Raw genomic sequence first — 18,158 nt, forward strand, 5'->3', positions numbered from 1 at the left:
AATAGGAAGAATATTTTCATAGACATCTCCTTCTGTTGGGAAAGCACTGTTCGCCAAATACAAAAGGCCATGTCGTTGAAATTGGGGCTTGAGGATATTGATACTAAGGTGTAAACCACATGGCCCCTTTTACAATGGCCAAATTAGGAAAAGCGCTTCATTGCTTTTTTCCTACGTCTTTATGAATAGAATATATTCTACAGTGAATTGCGATGATTAAACTTCAGTAACTAAGGTTGAATTCCTCAAACTTCATTGCTCCTTCTGGATTGTTTTTATTGTGTCTTCTCCTCCCTGCTTGTGTATCCCAGAACACCGCCCACACCCCCACCACTCACACGCACATGCACTTACACACTAACACACACACACGCACTCACACTCAGAAGAGGTTCACATATAGATGACAGTAATTTTAATAGGTGTAAATGTATTCATAGCTAAAAATGTATTCTCTCTGAAATCTTTAAGGTAATTGATTTCTATTAATCAATTTTCAGAATTTGACCTTTATAAAGAGAGGATGGATTGAATAAATCATATCTAAATATAATAGTATTTTAATATTAAAATAAATAATGAAAATGGGAAGAATCAAAGGGATATCAAAAAGAATAGAAAATGAGGTTCTGATTGCTTCTAAACTGTTTCTTTACGGGTCTTCCAACAAGTCCTGACCTTAAGAACGTAGAAGTTAAACAGCTTCTCTAGATGGGTTTCATGAACTGTGGAGATTCCAGGAGGTTCTGAGAGAGCTTCTTGGTGAAGTGTGATGAGTGAAAGAATCTTATTAGAAGAATAATGTTAGTTTTCTCATTTGATACCACACTTCCCCACCATACTCGTAAATTCACTGCTTGACAAAAACAAACACAAAAGAATCAAACTCAATAATACATGCCCAAATATTTCTCGGAGGGAATACCATTAAACATGAACTATTTAAAAATGAGGATAACCTCAAATTATTTTTAGCAGTTTTGCATAGGGTTAATGAGTAGTTTATTGTACTATATTACACATTCAGCGGATATTCATACTGTGCTGTGCAGAGTATGTAATTCACATGAACAATGTTTTTCACAGGGGTTCTTTGAAATCATTTGAATTGTTTGGGGGCAGTTTCCCTCAATTTTTAGAAATTATATTTACTTATGATGCATGGCCCTCAAATAAATACAGAAATCTCAATTAATTTTGCCTGTTTTATCCAAGAACATAAATGTTAATAAAAAACTAACACATTTCAAGCTTGTCCTCTATAATTAACTTTGCCTGTTTATTTTTAATCTTAGAGATGTGGTGAATCAGAGGTCTTAGATGAGAAGGAGTCCATTTCTTCAGCCTCTCTTGCTGGATCTAGTTTGCCTGTTTTCCAGAATGTTCTGCTAAGGTTTTTAGATACACAGGCCCCCTCGTTGTGTAAGTAAAGCTCTTTGCTTTTAGATCTTAAATAAGGGGATTGACCTTTTTTGGAATTGATCAGAAAGGGGAGAAAACCCTCCCCCCTCCCTTATCTGTAATTTTATCAAAAGTTCTTTGTACTAAATATAATGCATATTTTACCACGCAAAATTTTGTAGCCTATTTTCAGTGGAGACTTTTATGTGATTTTAGAATCAGGCAATCTTGAAAGACTTAAAAATTTCCAGAGTTTTAATAGTTAAAACAATAAGTCAGCTCATTCCCTTGTGTTTGGTGGACTAATTTTCCCTTTCTAGATCTTTCTTAACCAGAAGAGAGGAGCTAAGGTTCTGCGATGTTATTATATATATATATAGTGATTATGAACTTTCTCTTTTTGCACTGTTTTCTAAATTCCTGATTTTCTAACTTCTGACATTAAAAGGGGGAACAAATAAAACAAAAGTACCTTATAAGCAGGTCTCTGATACAAGGAACTAGTTTGTAAAGATGGTTGGCTGCTTGCCTACACTCTCTCGGATGTTCATGTCCTATCATGTTCTTTTTGTGTCTTTATTCCATTGTTGGTGGGGAGAGGGGGATTTGGGGAATAAACAACCACCCAGTGGGTTCGTACTGTAGGTGGAAACTTTAAAGAAGTCATTTGTGTGAGCTAAGTGGGCTTGACCTTATTCTGAGGTTTTCATCTGACAAAGGACAGCAGGGAGGGTCTCAGGATAGATGGTGATGGAAAAACAGAAAAATGGCAAAAAGTGACAAATGATAGGAGAGAAAAGAGCAGAAGGTAGAGAAGGGAGCCATCTGTGGAGAAGAAAGAGGTAAAGCAGCAAGAAACAGTACTGCTTCCTATTCCTCTGAGGAGGGCCTCGTTTAGGGTTGAGTGACACCTGGGCGTGAGGTTCTTTTAGTTACTTGGTGGCTGTTCTAGGCTAGAGGGAGAACAGGAGCCCCAGCCAAGCCGGTGGTCGGAATGTAGGGAGCAGTGATGAAGCCTGGAGAAGGGAGCAGAGAAGCGAAAGGACAGGAGAGACTCCGGAGAGGAGAAAATACGTTGTCGGGGATGGAAGTCAGCAGCTCTGCCTTACCTTGTGTCCTGGGGGAGACAGACATTTGCCCTTTGCTCCCCTCATCGTGTCCCCACTCCTGTTGCCAAAGAAATTCGGGAAGAACGTCCTCCTCCTATACCTCGCTTGCTCTGGGTCCCGCTTACTGCTCTGTCGGAGAGAGCGCTTCTGCCCCTCGGAATCGAGCTTGCTCATCATTGGCTTTGGAGATGGGCGAGAGCATACATTTAGGCTTAAGGTTTAGGGCACTGAGTGTAGTGTTCCCTGGATCCAGCTGTTGTCTTTATGGGTGTTTGTGAATGGGATGGTACCAGGGACTGAGCTTTGTAGGTTTAGTCTCAGTACTTCAGTCATTTTTTAACCTCTCAAAGGTGCAGATACAGAGTTTTACAGCTGCGATATTAAAAGTCATAATGTGGGGCTTCCCTGGTGGCACAGTGGTTGAGAGCCCGCCTGCCGATGCAGGGGACACGGGTTCGTGCCCCGGTCCGGGAGGATCCCACATGCCGCGGAGTGGCTGGGCCCGTGAGCCATGGCCGCTGAGCCTGCGCATCCGGAGCCTGTGCTCCGCAATGGGAGAGGCCACAGCAGTGAGAGGCCCGCGTACCGCACAAAAAAAAAAAAAAAAAAAGTCATAATGTGAGTAAAATAGACTGGCTATGAATTTATAAAGATGGCACAGCTCCATCTTGGGGCCCTTTTTATTCCATTATCCCTTTTTCTTTTCAGTGGAGCCCACTCACGAGTTTTTTCCAATACCATCTGAATTATGGTTCTATTGTGAAGTCTCCTTTGAAAAAGTGCAAACCACTCTCCCCCAAAACATGGATACACTCTAGGTAGAACAGTCATGAGTCATGAATCATGAGCAGTTATAATAGTAAAACCAGAGGAAAGCAGTCTAGCCCTGCTTTTTTTTCTTACCTGAAATTTTGTGTGTTTGCGTGATTACTTAAATCATCATTCATTTGCCAGGGACCACTACCTTTAATCTAGAAATGGTGCTTAGAACACTGGATACTATTGATATTTTTCAGTTACAGTGGGACAGTCAAAACTGGTGTGCCACAGAAAAGGAAACCATAAACAAGACAAAAAGACAGCCCTCAGAATGGGAGAAAATATTTACAAACGAAGCATCTGACAAAGGATTAATTCCCAAAATATACAAGCAGCTCATGCAGCTCAATATCAAAGAAACAAACAACCCAATCCAAAAATGGGCAAAAACCTAAATAGACATTTCTCCAAAGAAGATATACAGATTGCCAACAAACACATGAAAGGATGCTCCACATCACTAATCGTTAGAGAAATGCAAATCAAAACTACAATGAGGTATCACCTCACTCCGGTCAGAATGGCCATAATCAAAAAATCTACAAACAATAAATGCTGGAGAGGGTGTGGAGAAAAGGGAACCAACCCTCTTGCACTGTTGGTGGGAACGTAAATTGATACAGCCACTATGGAGAACAGTATGGAGGTTCCTTAAACAACTAAAAGTAGAGCTACCATATGACCCAGCAATCCCACTACTGGGCATATACCCAGAGAAAACCATAATTCAAAAAGAGTCATGTACCACAGTGTTCACTGCAGCACTATTTACAATAGCCCGGAGATGGAAGCACCCTAAGTGTCCATTGACAGATGAATGGATAAAGAAATGCGGCACACATATACAATGGAATATTACTCAGCCATAAAAAGAAACGAAATTGAGTTATTTGTAGTGAGGTGGATGGACATAGAGTTTGTCATACAGAGTGAAGTAAGTCAGAAAGAGAAAAACAAATACCGTATGCTAACACATCTTAAAAAATAGGTTCTGAAGAACCTAGGGGCAGGACAGGAATAAAGACATAGACATAGAGAATGGACTTGAGGACACAGGGAGGGGGAAGTATAAGCTGGGATGAAGTGAGAGAGTGGCATGGACATATATACACTACCAAATGTAAAATAGATAGCTAGTGGGAAGCAGCTGCATAGCACAGGGAGATCAGCTCAGTGCTTTGTGACCACCTAGAGGGGTGGGATAGGGAGGGTGGGAGGGAGATTCAAGAGGGAGGGGATATAGGGATATACATATATACGTATAGCTGATTCTCTTTGTTATACAGCAGCAACTAACACAACAATGTAAAGCGATTATACTCCAATAAAGATGTTAAAAAAATAAAACAATAAAAATTAAAAAACAAACAAACAAAACCTGGTGTGCCAGTTCTGTGCCAAACGCTACAACCTCATAATTTTCCAATAAATCCCTTATTTTATTAAAAAAAAATGAAAAGTAGTGAAAATATTGTTAAAATTAGTCATTGTTTTTTGGGGTTTTTTTTCCCTACCCAGTTGAGGAAACTGATTCTTGATTGAATTTGTTTCTTTACAGCGGATCCAAACAGTGAATGTGAGAAGGTGGAATTTGTGAACCTGGTGCTGCTCTTCTGTGAGTTCATCCGGCACGACGTCTTCTCCCATGACGCCTACATGTGCACCCTCATCTCTCGAGGAGACCTGTCCATCACCGCCTCCACTCGGCCCCGGTCGCCAGCAGGAGAAAATGCAGATGAGCACTATCCAAAGGACCATGATGTGAAAATGGAGGTATGGCCCTGGGAGGGGTGCTGCACCCCCCAGAAACCAAACTCTGCTGGGGAACCGCTTTTAGCGGGATTATGTGGTGGTGGAAAGGTGATCGTTTCCAGTTTTACTCTCTTGTTTCAAAGCTCACTTATCTCTGCTTATCACTCACACACAAAACATTTGGACTGTAGTTTATATCTCCTAGAATTTTCTTTTGGATATGCTAATGCTAGTAATGAAAAGATTTGACAGGCTATCACATTTTTCATTGGATTGGAATTATATTCTTCCAAGTTTATATATTTCTAATCTCCAGTTTTCCTTTCATGTTGAGCCTCACAATTGGACTTGCTTTGGCCCTAACATCCTGTCTGTTTTCATTCTAAGGAGCATCTTTTCTCCAATGTATCATTCATTACTTATATCACTCTTCTATACGTACGTTTTAGTCATAACACATCGTATTTTCATTTCAATTAATTAAAAATTTAATCTCTCTCAAATGTTGCAGAATTGCTCTTTTTAACAAATTACTTTATACTGTGAGTATGACTTTATAATTTTCTGCCAATTTCTTGTATTTTGGACATTGTTCCAGATACTTATGGAAATTTTCAAGGCAGAAAACATGAATTTGGTGATGGGAAATAGTAGAAAATGGTGAGAGATTGTGACAGTTTTTTAAAAATAAAGCCTCATATTGGTTCTGTGAGAGTTTAAGCATATACTATGATGATATTTTAAAAATAGTGGCTATCCTTGTAATTTAAAAACCTGCCATTAAAATTGCACATGTGAGTTTGTACTCTTAAGATTTTTAAAAATTATTTCTTTAATGTAAATACTTTTGTTTTTAAATTTGTCCACAGTAGAAGTTAAAAAGAGTAAAAAATAAAGTTACTTAACCTGTTTATGCTTTTTCTATGTTTCTGTTTTCTCTTTTCTATTTTTGGACATCAAGGTATCTTATTATCTTAAACATACTCTTAGATTTTTCTTACTAAGGCAAGTTGGTGAGCGTGTGACTAGGAGTACCCCCAAGAAGGAAATTATGCCAGTTTGTTTTTAATCAGGAAGTTTGTATACTTTTTCCCTTAAAATATCACGGAAGTTAAATCTTTTTCATCATGAGGACAAATAATGTGACTTTGTAAAGCAATGGGTGTCTGAACTTCCTTTTCTTTTTATTGAGAAAAAAAGACACTAGGGGGAAAAGGGACATAAGATGGTTTAAAATGTCACTGTCATGTTTTAGCTCCAGCTTCTTCATGAGCTACAAAATTTACAACGTGACTTTCTTTCTCTGGCAATTATTAGGAACAGACTATCATGGCACATATGGGCATTGACTCAGGAACTACTACTATTTTTGATGAAGTAGACAAGAGTGACTTTAAAACTGACTTTGGTTCGGAATTTCCAGTAGGTTCAACCTTCCAATTCTTACTGACCATTAACTGCTCCTCCCCACCTCTGCCCCAACTGTCTCCACCTTTCTGCCCCTTGCCCTGTGCATTGGAGTGCACTATGTACTGGTGATGTGAATGTCATCCTCTCGCCTTCCACCCGAGGCCTTAGTTAATCATCTCATGCAGTTACCTCATTTCAGCTCTTCCTCAGTTTTGGCTGCCTTGCCTCCTTTTGTACATTCTAACACTCCCATCCTCCTGGTTGACTGTGACTCCTTTGTTCATTTAGAGATCATTATCTCAGGAATACATGAATGTCATTTCATCAGGACAGCCCATGTTGATTTGCTGAATGTGTGTTCAGCTTCTCAGTAACAGCTTTCCTGGCTCTGGACTTGTTATACATCCTTCTACTTTATCTCAGTATAATTACAACGTGTTCTTCCTCAGGGATCTCAATGTGTAACTAACTCTTTATGAAAACACATGTTGGTTGGGGTACAGACTAAAACCTTTAGATCTGTTGTTCATGAGCTTTATTAGTGAATTATTTCTGTGTATATGTTTTTCTAGGAAATGTAGCCCTATGAGGAAAACACTTACCTATAAGTCTGATTTTATCTCTGGTCCTCCAGGAAATGTAGCTGTGCACATTTCTTACGTGTGTGGTTGTCATTGTCTCATCTTCAGAATGGGGGATGATGCTACTGATCTGAATATGAAACTTGTGCAAATTAACACAGTCTATTATTTTGCTCATTGGTTAAATAAGGAAGGGATATGGTGTGAGTGTCTTGTGGGTGTGAAGTTCTGTGTTTTAGTTTTGCTCTCTTTCATTTACAATCTCCAACATTTGTTTTACATGACTTAGATTTTTTCTCCCATGCCTGGAGAGTCCTGTGAGAATGCTAACCCTTCCCTGGGCAGAAGAATGTCAGTTAACGGTGAGAAGCTGTTGAAGAGAGAAAAACCAAGGGAGTTAATTTTCCCATCTAACTATGACCTCCTACGACATCTGCAGTATGCAACCCATTTTCCCATACCTCTGGTAAGTCACAGCTTGTCAGCTGGCAACCTGATTATTTCACTGCAGGGTCATTGACCATTGATTATTCAACCACTTGCCTGAGTACTACGTACGATAGCAGGTGAGTTTTTGCCTTCACTACTTCTTTTGTTATTGATTCTCATCATGTAGCTTATGTGCTCATGTAGTCCAAGTTAGTGGGGTGATACTACTACTGGCTGGCTAGATTTAACAGACTTTTCTATGTTCATGTCCTTTTATTAAGAGCATCTGAGTCACTGCAAATGATGTCTGAATGTGTTTTCCTACTTCAGTTTGAAACTCATTTACTGAGTAGCTTCTATGTGCACTGTATTGTGGTAGGTACTTTTGGTATTATACAGATGAGTAAGAATTTTTGAGCACAGGAAAGATGAATAAGATAGGAGGGAGACAAATGTGTATAAAATGACAAGCACCAAAATAAGTGCAGTAATTAAGTAAAAACCCAAGTGTCCACTGGAAGGAGAACCGTTTGACATTCCTGCGTCTCTTCCACTCTCAAAGAATAAATGTTGGAAGGGGGGAGAGCATCTGGTTGAGAAATCGGTTATGGCTTCATAGAAGAGGCTGTGTATGAGATGGACTTGGATTTTGACCTGTTGACTTTAAGAACTGGATAGCATATGGAAAATGGTTGCCAGGAAATTTAGTGTTTTGAGTCATAACAAGTGATATGCTTTATTCTGAAGGGAAACAAGATTAGTTTTTTGTTATTTGTAGTGAAAATGGGGCCAAAATTTGTAAAATTTTTTTTTTTTTTAATTCTTAGGTTCACTATCTTTTTCCCTGGAATTTTATTTTAAGTGTAATTTCAGTGAGTCATTTTTTTATTGAAGACTATTATTATTATTATTTTAACAAAAAATGTAATTGTGAGGTACATACTATGTTATTTCCTGGATATCTTTGAGGAGTTTTGATCTCTAGGCTAAATATTTTCTTAAATTTGTTTATTTTTTGGTTATTTTTGAACACTCTCTGAAATGACTTTCAAAATCACTACACCCATATATATATTTTTCTTGTTACAATTGAGAACCCCTTGTTAATTTTTCTGTGCCCGAGGCTATATCAAAAGTAGCTACAATTTTTTTCTTGTTCATCACTGGCTGAATATATCAATATTTTTCAGCTGCTACCTGTAGGCATCACTCATTTTCCACATAATGGAATAACTTCACAGTTTATTTAGGGCAGCCGAAAGAGTAGCCTGATATTTTAGAGATGTATCCTGAAGAATTCATGGCTGAACTATCATGATGTCTGTGATCTGTTTTAAAATAGTCAGAGTCAAAAAGACTCCATACTGAAGTCTGGAGTTAATGGTAATGCACTGGCGTTAATTTCCTAGTTTTCACAAATGTATCGTGGTATGTAAGGCATTAGCTTTAGGGCAAACTAGATGAAGAGTACGTGGAACTCTCTGTACTATCTTTATACCTTTTCTGTAAATTTAAAATTATTCCAAAATAAAAAGTTTATTTAAAGAAAATGGACAGGGGAAATGAAGGAAAGGAAATATGGCAAAAAGTTGAAAATGGTTCAAATTGGTTGAGCGTTCTGTGCTCTTCTCTTGGGTAAGCAGCGCTTTGGACATCTCCCTCGCCCGTGTGTGGGTGTGAGAGCGGGGGGCTGCCCAAGCATGGACTTCTTTCCTCTGTTATTCACGTGACCTTTGGTGACACAGTGGTTCCCAGCACTTAGCATTCTCAAGACTGTCCCCTTCCTTAGAGAGGAAAGAGCATGAATGATGTGACTATATGCCTCATGATGAGTTATGACATAATTCAACTGTCATGTGCAATCATAAAAGAACTGCTAGAAAATTGATGTTGTAGGGTACAATTTTTTAAGAGCCTTCTCTCACCAGTTGTCCAGAAGCTCCTTTCCTGTGAGGGAAATTTAGAATAAGCTATCAAAAACGGGGAAATAAAAGTATATATTAATAGAAGAGTGACGTTAGGAATGCTGTAGTGAGTCTGGTTCTCTTCCTTAATAAAAGGGAAAACTCGACTAGCCAATCATGCATGTGAGGAGAATATAAGAATATGATTAAAAAAACAAAAAGTGGTTTTTTTTTCCCCTCTCCTTTGTCTCTCACATGTGGCTCTAGTCAGTGAAGGCCAAGGAGAGAAGACTGAAAGGGGACTTGACCAAAAGATTCAGGAAAGTAAACTGGTTTCAGATATGGTCGTATATGAATGTCTTGATCTGCTTGTCGGTGAAAACATGTTCTTAGATTGCCCACAAGCACAGGTTCTAGTGTCTAGGCATTCTCCCAGCCTGTACCACAGGTGAGTCACTTAGACCCTGTCCGTGTTAGATACGTGATGCTGACTGGGGTTCCTGTCATTAGCACTAGCCAGCTGGAGTTTGTCCAGTACCTACCATGTTATAAGTGTAAGAGGCACGTTTTTGTGCATTTTCTCCTTTACTGTTCTCTTCAAACTCAGAGAATGTATTGTAAAATTGTGGGTAGGAGTTGTCTTTAGGGTTCAAGCTTCAGAAAATAGTTCTCAGTGCAGAGCTAAAAAAATGAGTCTGGAATCAAACTTGTCTTGTTAGCTTCCACGAACACCATTTCTTTCTTTCTTCCCCCGCCCCCATCCTTTGAGATCATTTATTTATTTTTACTGAGGTAATGTGGATTGATAACATTATATGTTTCACGCGTACAACGTTATATGTCTACTTCTATATCCACTACAGCCGCGGTCCCCAACCTTTCTGGCACCGGGGACCGGTTTCATGGAAGACAGTTTTGCCACGGATGGGGTGGGGGAATTGCTCAGGCGGTAACGCGAGCGATGGGGAGCGGCGGATGAAGCTTTGCTCGCCGGCCCGCCCCTCATCTCCTGCTGTGCGGCCGGGTTCCCGACAGGCTGCGGACCAGTAACAGTCCTCGGCCTGGGGGTTGGGGACCCCTGCCTTACAGAGTGCTCACCCCCCAAAGTTTCGTTTCCCTCCGTCACCATACAGGTGATTCCCTTTACCCATTGCATCCTTTCTCCCCAATCCTTCCCCTCTGGTAACCACCACTCTGTGCTCTGTGTTTGTTTTTGTTTGAGGAATACCATTTCTTGATCATTGCAGCTAATGCAAATGCATTACCAGTTGTTTTAATGTGGGCTTTTATAACTGAAACAAAGAAAAAGATACAAAGTCTTAGGTATTCTTGTCTAAACTTTTCAGCCTTCTTTTCCCTAAATACGTATTTTATTTATTACCATCTATTGAATCCTTTCTGCATTACTGGCATTTGAGAGAAGTTGATCAGTGGGTTGTGACCCTGAGCTTAGAGTCACCCTTTTTTTTTTCGGTACGCGGGCCTCTCACTGTTGTGGCCTCTCCCGTTGCGGAGCACAGGCTCCGGACGCGCAGGCTCAGCGGCCATGGCTCACGGGCCCAGCCGCTCTGCGGCATGTGGGATCTTCCCAGACTGGGGCACGAACCCGTGTCCCCTGCATCGGCAGGCGGACTCTCAACCACTGCGCCACCAGGGAAGCCCGAGAGTCACCCATTCTTTAAACTGCCGGCCCTACATGGGGTCAGACTCATCTTCAGGACCTGGCTGGCACCCATCAGCCCAGCACGTGCTGCATTTCTAACAAGGCCTTGCTGTGTGGTGTCGGCCTGTCTATTTTAAGACCATGTGACTGGTGCTATTTTTCCATACCTTTGATGTCAGTTCCAAAACAAATTGGCGTAGTGAGCTAAAAGGTTACCATTTTTGAAGTGATGGATTAAAACAAACAAACAAACAAACAACAACAACAACAACAACAAAATCAGGCACAGCACACAGGTGGTTTCATTTAAAAAATCAGCTGGCTTTTTTTTTTTTTTTTTCTTTTTTAAACGATCTAAAGGACTTTAAATTGTATTGCTGAAGGGCTTTCTGGAAACTTACATGGAGATTATTTTGCATATTTCTATCAGGAAGTCAGTTCCAGGCCTTTAAATGAATACCTCATGACCACTTCAGTCTGTGTCATAGAGCTCATTTAGATTTCAAGGATATTGCAGGGTTTATGTTGGTGCAACAAGACGTTTTTAGTTTTTTATACAAACGTTTGGGTTAAGGAGCATCAACAACCACAAGAGTACTGCTTGGCTCGCGTTTAGAAACAGGGTTTCTCAGTGAACCAAGCCACATTTGCTAGCTGCCTGTGTTTTTACTTATGGAGGCTCTTTTTTTCCCTCCTTCCCAGCAGTTTTGTACACTCAATTGTCCAGTATGGCAGGAAAAGATAGCGTGAGAAAATCCCATACTTTATGCATTGTTTTCACAACTTGATTTTTCTTTCTGAGCCTTGGTCTCCTTACGTGAAGCAAACGTCTCCGTGACCTTTAAGCGGAAAGCTTTTGAGAGATGATAGTACAGGATCGGATCAAAACACAGGTTGGACACAGCCAGCAGCAGTGTGGCCTCTTTGGCTTTGAAAAGTGAAATCCTGGTGGAGCAGGCAGATATGACCTCTGTCTGGCTGAGGGTGTATGGGATTCGGACAATGTGATAAGGAACAAAACATATGATGTAGCCTGTAGTCACCAAAAGTATACTGATGAGAGCTCTTTTCACATTTGGATAATTTTCATTATCTTTGTTTCTGTAGAGTTGTCGAATTACAAGGCAGTTAGATATTAAGATGATGGCTGAGAAATTTAAGAATATTGCTATGCATATGAAATTTGTCAGCAAATGCCAGTTTCTTCCAAACTCCTTTTTGAATTCCACGCAACCCACGTTGGGCTTTTCCTTCATGTCTTTGATGGGAATTATCATGTTTGGCACCATTATAAGAAGGACCATTAACCATACAACAGTCGATATCATTTTGGCAAATCCAGGTTCTTGTATTCGATAAATCTTGCAGCTGTGTGTCAGCTGAAGACAGCGATCAATGCTAACAAATGCTAGGAAGATAATTGATAAGTACATATTAATGTAGATGAGGCAGGCTGTTACTTGGCAGTGGAATATCCTCAGCTTCCAGGGTGCCACGCCCAAGTCGACAACGATTTTTACTGGTAATGCCAGAGTAAGCAGGAAATCGGCTGTAAGCAAGTTAATTAAGTATATGCTCACACACCTGTGATTTGTGTTTTTCTGTATGAAAGCCCAGGCTGCAAAACAACTTCCAATAATTCCAACAATGAAAACTAAATAAAAAAAATATGTGAATGGCTCCAGGTCTCTGTAAACTGGGCAGAAGGTAGAACTGTTGGTCATCCTTACTTTCCCTCAAGATGACACTGTCCCCCCCCAAAAAAATCCAAAGAATCTGTTAAAATAGAAAACAAAGGGGAGAGAAGGGAGGTCAATAATTCAAGTTGGATATTATTTTCTTCAAACACAATTGCATTCACAAAACCACGGTCACAGCTTCTCTGCTTCTTAGAATTTTATTGGTGAACTTACTAGATTGTGTGGACCGGTGGGAACATCTTAGATTATGAGGAAGCCTGGGTTTTCCATGGTCTGATTTTATGATTTTGGGAAATCCCACGTAGGTTGCTTCTAGAAAGGATATTTTTGACTTCACACTTTTGCATTCTGATAGCTCTTTTGTTACCAGTTGCGTTGGAAGTTAGTTTGCAGAGGAGATAAGTGAACTGAAATTCTGAGAAATAGAGAGAGGAAGCAAAAAAGGTTTGGTTGTGGCTGAGCCTGAAGAGCTCTCAGTGAGGCTTCCTGGCTTTCTGTTCTCATAGATTGACAGAGCTCTTCGTGCTAGAGGAACCTAGGCTGGAACCTAGGGGAGGTGAGGAAGGACAGAAAATTGTACTAAAATCTAAAAGATTCTATCTAAAATGTAGGCCTTTTATTGTGGAATCCACTAGAACATTTTCACAATGAGAATTTCATTTCATTTTTCCTTTTTTTGGCAGAAAAAGTTGTAGGATTAGAATCTGGTCTTGCCTTGTTGCGCTAGATTTGTGATGGTACAAGACCTGTGCTATCCAGTTTGTTAGGCTGCAGCCACCTGTGACCATTAAGCCCTTGAAATGTGACCAGTCCAAATTGATGTGTGCTGTAAGTGCAAAGTACACACTGGGTTTTAAAGATTTAGTGTAAAATATTATAAAGAATAGTGCAAGTAGTAAAATTGTACTATTTTATGCAAATATTACAACAGTTAGTAAAATGTCATTAATTTTTATGTTGAGCACATCTTGAAATGATATTTTTGATATATTAGGTTAACTATATTATTAAAATTAATTTAGCCTGCTTCTTTTTGCTTTTTTAAGTGTAGCTGTGAGATAATTTTAAAGTACCGTTTGTGGTTTGCTTTATATTTCTCTTGAACAGTGCGTGTATAGATGTTTGCATATCAGTGTTGGTGAGAAGGTTGACTAAGAACGTATTTTAAAGGCTTCTAGGGCAAGGATGTATGATCATTGGTTACACACTTCTCAAAGAGAAGCTCAGTTATATATATGGATGTTTGAAAACATCTAACTTTAACACTTGAGGGGTTTTTTTTTGGTTTTTTTTTCTTCTTCTTCTTTCATTGCGGGTTTTGCAGCACTCAGGGCTAGAAGTTTAAGACCTGCCCTTAGAACCATTGTGATCATCACGGATGGTGACAAAATCTTGTCACGTTCCCTTCAAATCTGGAACATTGGGCGACTTATAGCACAAGTTAAAACAAACTGGGTATCATTTATTCCCTTTGACCTGGTCTAGTCAAACTCATGCTCTTTGGGCCACAGGTATTCTTCCTGGTGCTACTTCCTGATAAACACCCTCCTCGTGCATCTTAAACACCTTTCTTCCTTTGTTTTAATAATCAGAAGATCGCTTTTGTGTTTTAGCAAGAAAAAATTGATATGTGGCTTGTAAAAATAGCAAATAGTAAGTATAGTGGCTATGAAGGCCAAACAAGCCCATTCTCTGAAAGGTCCTTTTAAAAAACAAACAAGAACTTCAGAAGCCTTTTTGAATCTTAATTCTCCTAATTATTTAATGATCCATTGTGTACCTCTTGGGGTGAAACAGGATGCAAGTGGAGGGATAAGGCAGATGTACATAAAACTTTCTAAGTTAAAGTGACATTTAAAGGGTCCTTTGCCCTTCCCTAGCTGAGATAGGACTTGAGGGTCCATGAATAATGTCATTCTGTACTAAACTCAGTGAAAGTAATCAAGCACGCACTTTGTGTCTGGCACCATGCCAAGTACTTTACATGTACTTACTTAACCTTTCATTATTTCTATCACGTAGATGTTATTATCCCTGTCTTACAGATTAGAAAACTGAGGCACCACAAGGCTAACACTCAAGGTTATATAGCTGGCAAGTTACAGAGCCAGGAGTCCCATCCAGACAGTCTGATCTCAGAAGCCATGTTCAAAATCACTTCGAAACTTTGTCTCAATAATAATGATGTTGATTATTATTATTATTTGGAGTCATAATTTTAAAATTCTATTCCCATATAGGTCATTACCGAGTAGAGTGCCCTGTGCTATACAGTAGGTTCTTATTAGTTATCTATTTTATATATAGTAGTGTGTATATGTCAATCCCAATCTCCAAATTTATCTCTCCCTTTCCCCCTTGGTAACCATAAGTTTGTTTTCTACATCTGTGACTCTACTTCTGTTTTGTAAATAGGTTTCATTTGTACCTTTTTTTTTTTTTTAGATTCCACATAGAAGCAATATCATATGATATTTGTCTTTCTTGTTATTATAGTAGCAAACCTTTACTAAGTGCTTACTCTTGGGAGGAACTGTAGTCTAAGCAATTTTCATGTAAAAGAGCAGAAATAAAGTATTCATTCTTTTTCCTAAATACTACTAAAAGATGTTTAGGCTCCATGTGTTTTGATGTTTCATTTTCCAGTACATATATTTAAAAACCAAACCTAGCTTCTATCTTTTAAGCCTAAACCTCCTTTACTTTCAAAATTCCTGTGACCTCGTCCCTCCGTATCATCCGCACTCTCTTCCTCCCAACTCTCTACTTTAGGTTGGTGGGATCTCTGCTGTCCTGGGAGCTCTTTCTTCCTTCCTTTGTACTTTTCGTTGTGATACAATTTGGGGATCGTAGGATTCCAAGGATGGGGGGAACCTTTATTAATAGCATCTGGTCCAATCCCCAGATTTGAGGAGACTGAGGTCTGGCGCTTGGGTGTTGGTCAAGGTTTCCCGGCTCGTTAGAGCAGGCTAGGATCCGACCTTGTTGATCATTCCCTAGACTCTCTGCCTTTATTCTTCCCAGCTCCATTCCTGCCTATCCTAAATGCCTGAAGGAAGTTCTTCAGGTCTGAAGTCTACTCTAGGCTTCACTGAATTCCTTATGACTTGACTTTTAACAGTAACCATTTATTTAGTACCTGGGCCTTCTAAACGTCCTTTTTGTTCTCTGGGTCAGAAGCTAGTGTTGGTGTAGATGGACCCTCATCTCCCACCTTTGCTCACTGTTCCTTTACAAAGTGCTAGGATTTTGGCCTATGCTGTTGTATTGTAAATGCTACATTATAAGAGTAACATATTATGTTTTTCTCTGAGTGCCCCTTTTGCTCATACAATTATAAAGTCTCAATTTATAGATGAATATGTGGTAAAGAGAAGGATTAGAGAATAATTTGTTTTGATCAATTAATATACTATGTAACTGGAACTGACCATATATACCACTCATGGGTAATTTATTTAAAAATAATTACAGGGTAACTGTTCATTTGTTAATGCTTGAGAGTCATGCAGTGCCTCGCCGTTGCTTTTCTTGAACCTCAGTCTAGATCTCAATGAAGCACAAATCTCTTTATTTAAAAATTTGGTCTCATCAAGTAGAGGTTAAATTGTACTATAATAACATTCTGTGTTTTCTACCATGAATTTGAAAACTAAGTGCTTGATGAGTATTTTTTCAACCGGTTATTAGCCTGTGGAAATCTGAGGTACCCAGATATATTCCAGCAAAATCAAGAAAAGATTTCAAGTGTCTCCTTTGTTTGAGAGTGCCCATTGCTTAGAAACTCATTAGATATTTTTTTACAGAAGTCACAATGGAATTTTCTTGAAATTACCTATCACAATGTTTGTAGAGACCTGTTGTGCCCTGTCGTGAAGACCTACAACAATGGCCTTTATCCATCCAGTTATAAAATCGAGTTACTGAACAGTTAAGCTTACCTGTAAGTAAGCAGTATTCAGTCTTGTCTGAATTAAGCTGTCTTTCTGAAAGGGATGGATGAGGTCATCAGGTAGAAGAAAATTACAGCATAGTTCACAGTGAGACTCTATTTGGAGTTTAATAATTGGTGCCTTCTTGCACAGCAACCTTATTACATGCTGGCATTTTCAACTTACATGGTTTAAGCACTGAAAATCATAGATTTCCCTTCCATGGAAAGACATTTGGATATATTAAGTATTTAAAAAGACATACCTGGGGGTATATTCTCTGAGCCTCAGCGCGCCTTGCTCCCAGTCTGCAGAGAAGCATGAGCTGTTTGGCTAGCTACAGCAGTAGCAGCCTCATTTCAGGACTGCCGGCTGCACTAACAATTTCCTTTCCTTTTTATGTGGTTTTCAAATGCTGCATATTGACGTAGATGAAACTGTGGTTTGCACATAGCTTAACTGTATGAAAGCCTCTTCAAGTCCTTTTCAATTTTGTGTAACCTTTCTTAAACAATTCAGATTCTTCTCTTCTTTTAGAGGGAAGATTTTTATTCGTCTGTTGTAATACCTAGGTGTGTTTTTTTTGTTTGTTTGTTTTGAAAACACCCAAGATGTGTATTTCATCATAATGATTTTAAAGAATGTCAATTTTTTGTGCCTTGAATGGTGTTATGAGTTAAAGATATTAGGTGTTTAAGCAAAATTTCTTTAGTATACATACTGACACTCATCAGTCTTTCAGAGTTATAATTTAAAAAATGGTTGCAGTTTGGATCCTGCTGAGACATCTATTAAACAAAAACGATGTGGTCAAGTTTATGTTGTTAAATATGGAAAGAGAAGAGGAAAATCATTATGTAGAGAGATAATCACTGTTAACGTTTTTGGTACATACGTTTTAAAATTTTTCTATGTGTATACCCACTTAAAAATGTTATTACGGGGCTTCCCTGGTGGCGCAGTGGTTGAGAGTCCACCTGCAGATGCAGGGGACACAGGATCGTGCCCCTGTCTGGGAAGATCCCACATGCCACGGAGCGGCTGGGCCCGTGAGCCATGGCCGCTGAGCCTGCGCATCTGGAGCCTGTGCTCCGCAATGGGAGAGGCCACAAGAGTGAGAGGCCCGCGTACCGCACAAGAAAAAAAAATGTTATTATGTTGTGCATACTGTTTTATAGTTTGTAATCTTTTTATTCGAAAGGATATTGGATCTGTTTTTCTCAGTTATGAGAGTAAACCTGGCGTGCGCATTTGCCAATTTGGCCCCAACGGCATAATGAATTGAGACAGGTATTTAGTAATTAATAGATTCTATGAAAAGGGACGCTCCAGTGTACATTTAAATTGTTTGGGTAAATGTTCATTCTTCCTGTGGGGGAGTGAGTGTGCCGGTCCAAAGGCGATTTGTTAAGTGCAAAGCCATTGCCTGATCACTTCGGGTCTGGGTTTTTCTATTGC

At 39.4% G+C, this 18,158-nt stretch overlaps 2 protein-coding genes across 3 annotated transcripts in view; one reads left to right on the forward strand and one right to left on the reverse strand.

The window, feature by feature from the left end:
• MED12L (mediator complex subunit 12L) overlaps positions 1-18,158 on the forward strand; it is a gene marked incomplete at its 5' end in the record, with an annotated part of 320,500 nt that overhangs the window by 90,934 nt on the left and 211,408 nt on the right. The window contains 4 exons of one of the 2 annotated variants that reach the window (XM_079705501.1): positions 1,296-1,422; positions 4,888-5,102; positions 6,399-6,503; positions 7,362-7,538. In XM_079705501.1, coding sequence (XP_079561627.1) covers positions 1,296-1,422; positions 4,888-5,102; positions 6,399-6,503; positions 7,362-7,538 — 624 coding nt within the window. The remainder of the gene's footprint in view (positions 1-1,295; positions 1,423-4,887; positions 5,103-6,398; positions 6,504-7,361; positions 7,539-18,158) is intronic. The other variant, XM_079705502.1, reaches the window with a different exon arrangement.
• On the reverse strand, positions 11,833-12,792 carry GPR171 (G protein-coupled receptor 171; the record flags this gene model as incomplete). The annotated part of the gene is made up of 1 exon (XM_079705507.1): positions 11,833-12,792. The coding sequence occupies one exon, from the start codon at positions 12,790-12,792 to the stop codon at positions 11,833-11,835; it is 960 nt and encodes a 319-aa protein (XP_079561633.1).

This window comes from Hyperoodon ampullatus, assembly GCF_949752795.1.
Source record: "Hyperoodon ampullatus genome assembly, chromosome: 5".
NCBI classification, from domain to species: Eukaryota; Metazoa; Chordata; class Mammalia; order Artiodactyla; family Ziphiidae; genus Hyperoodon; species Hyperoodon ampullatus.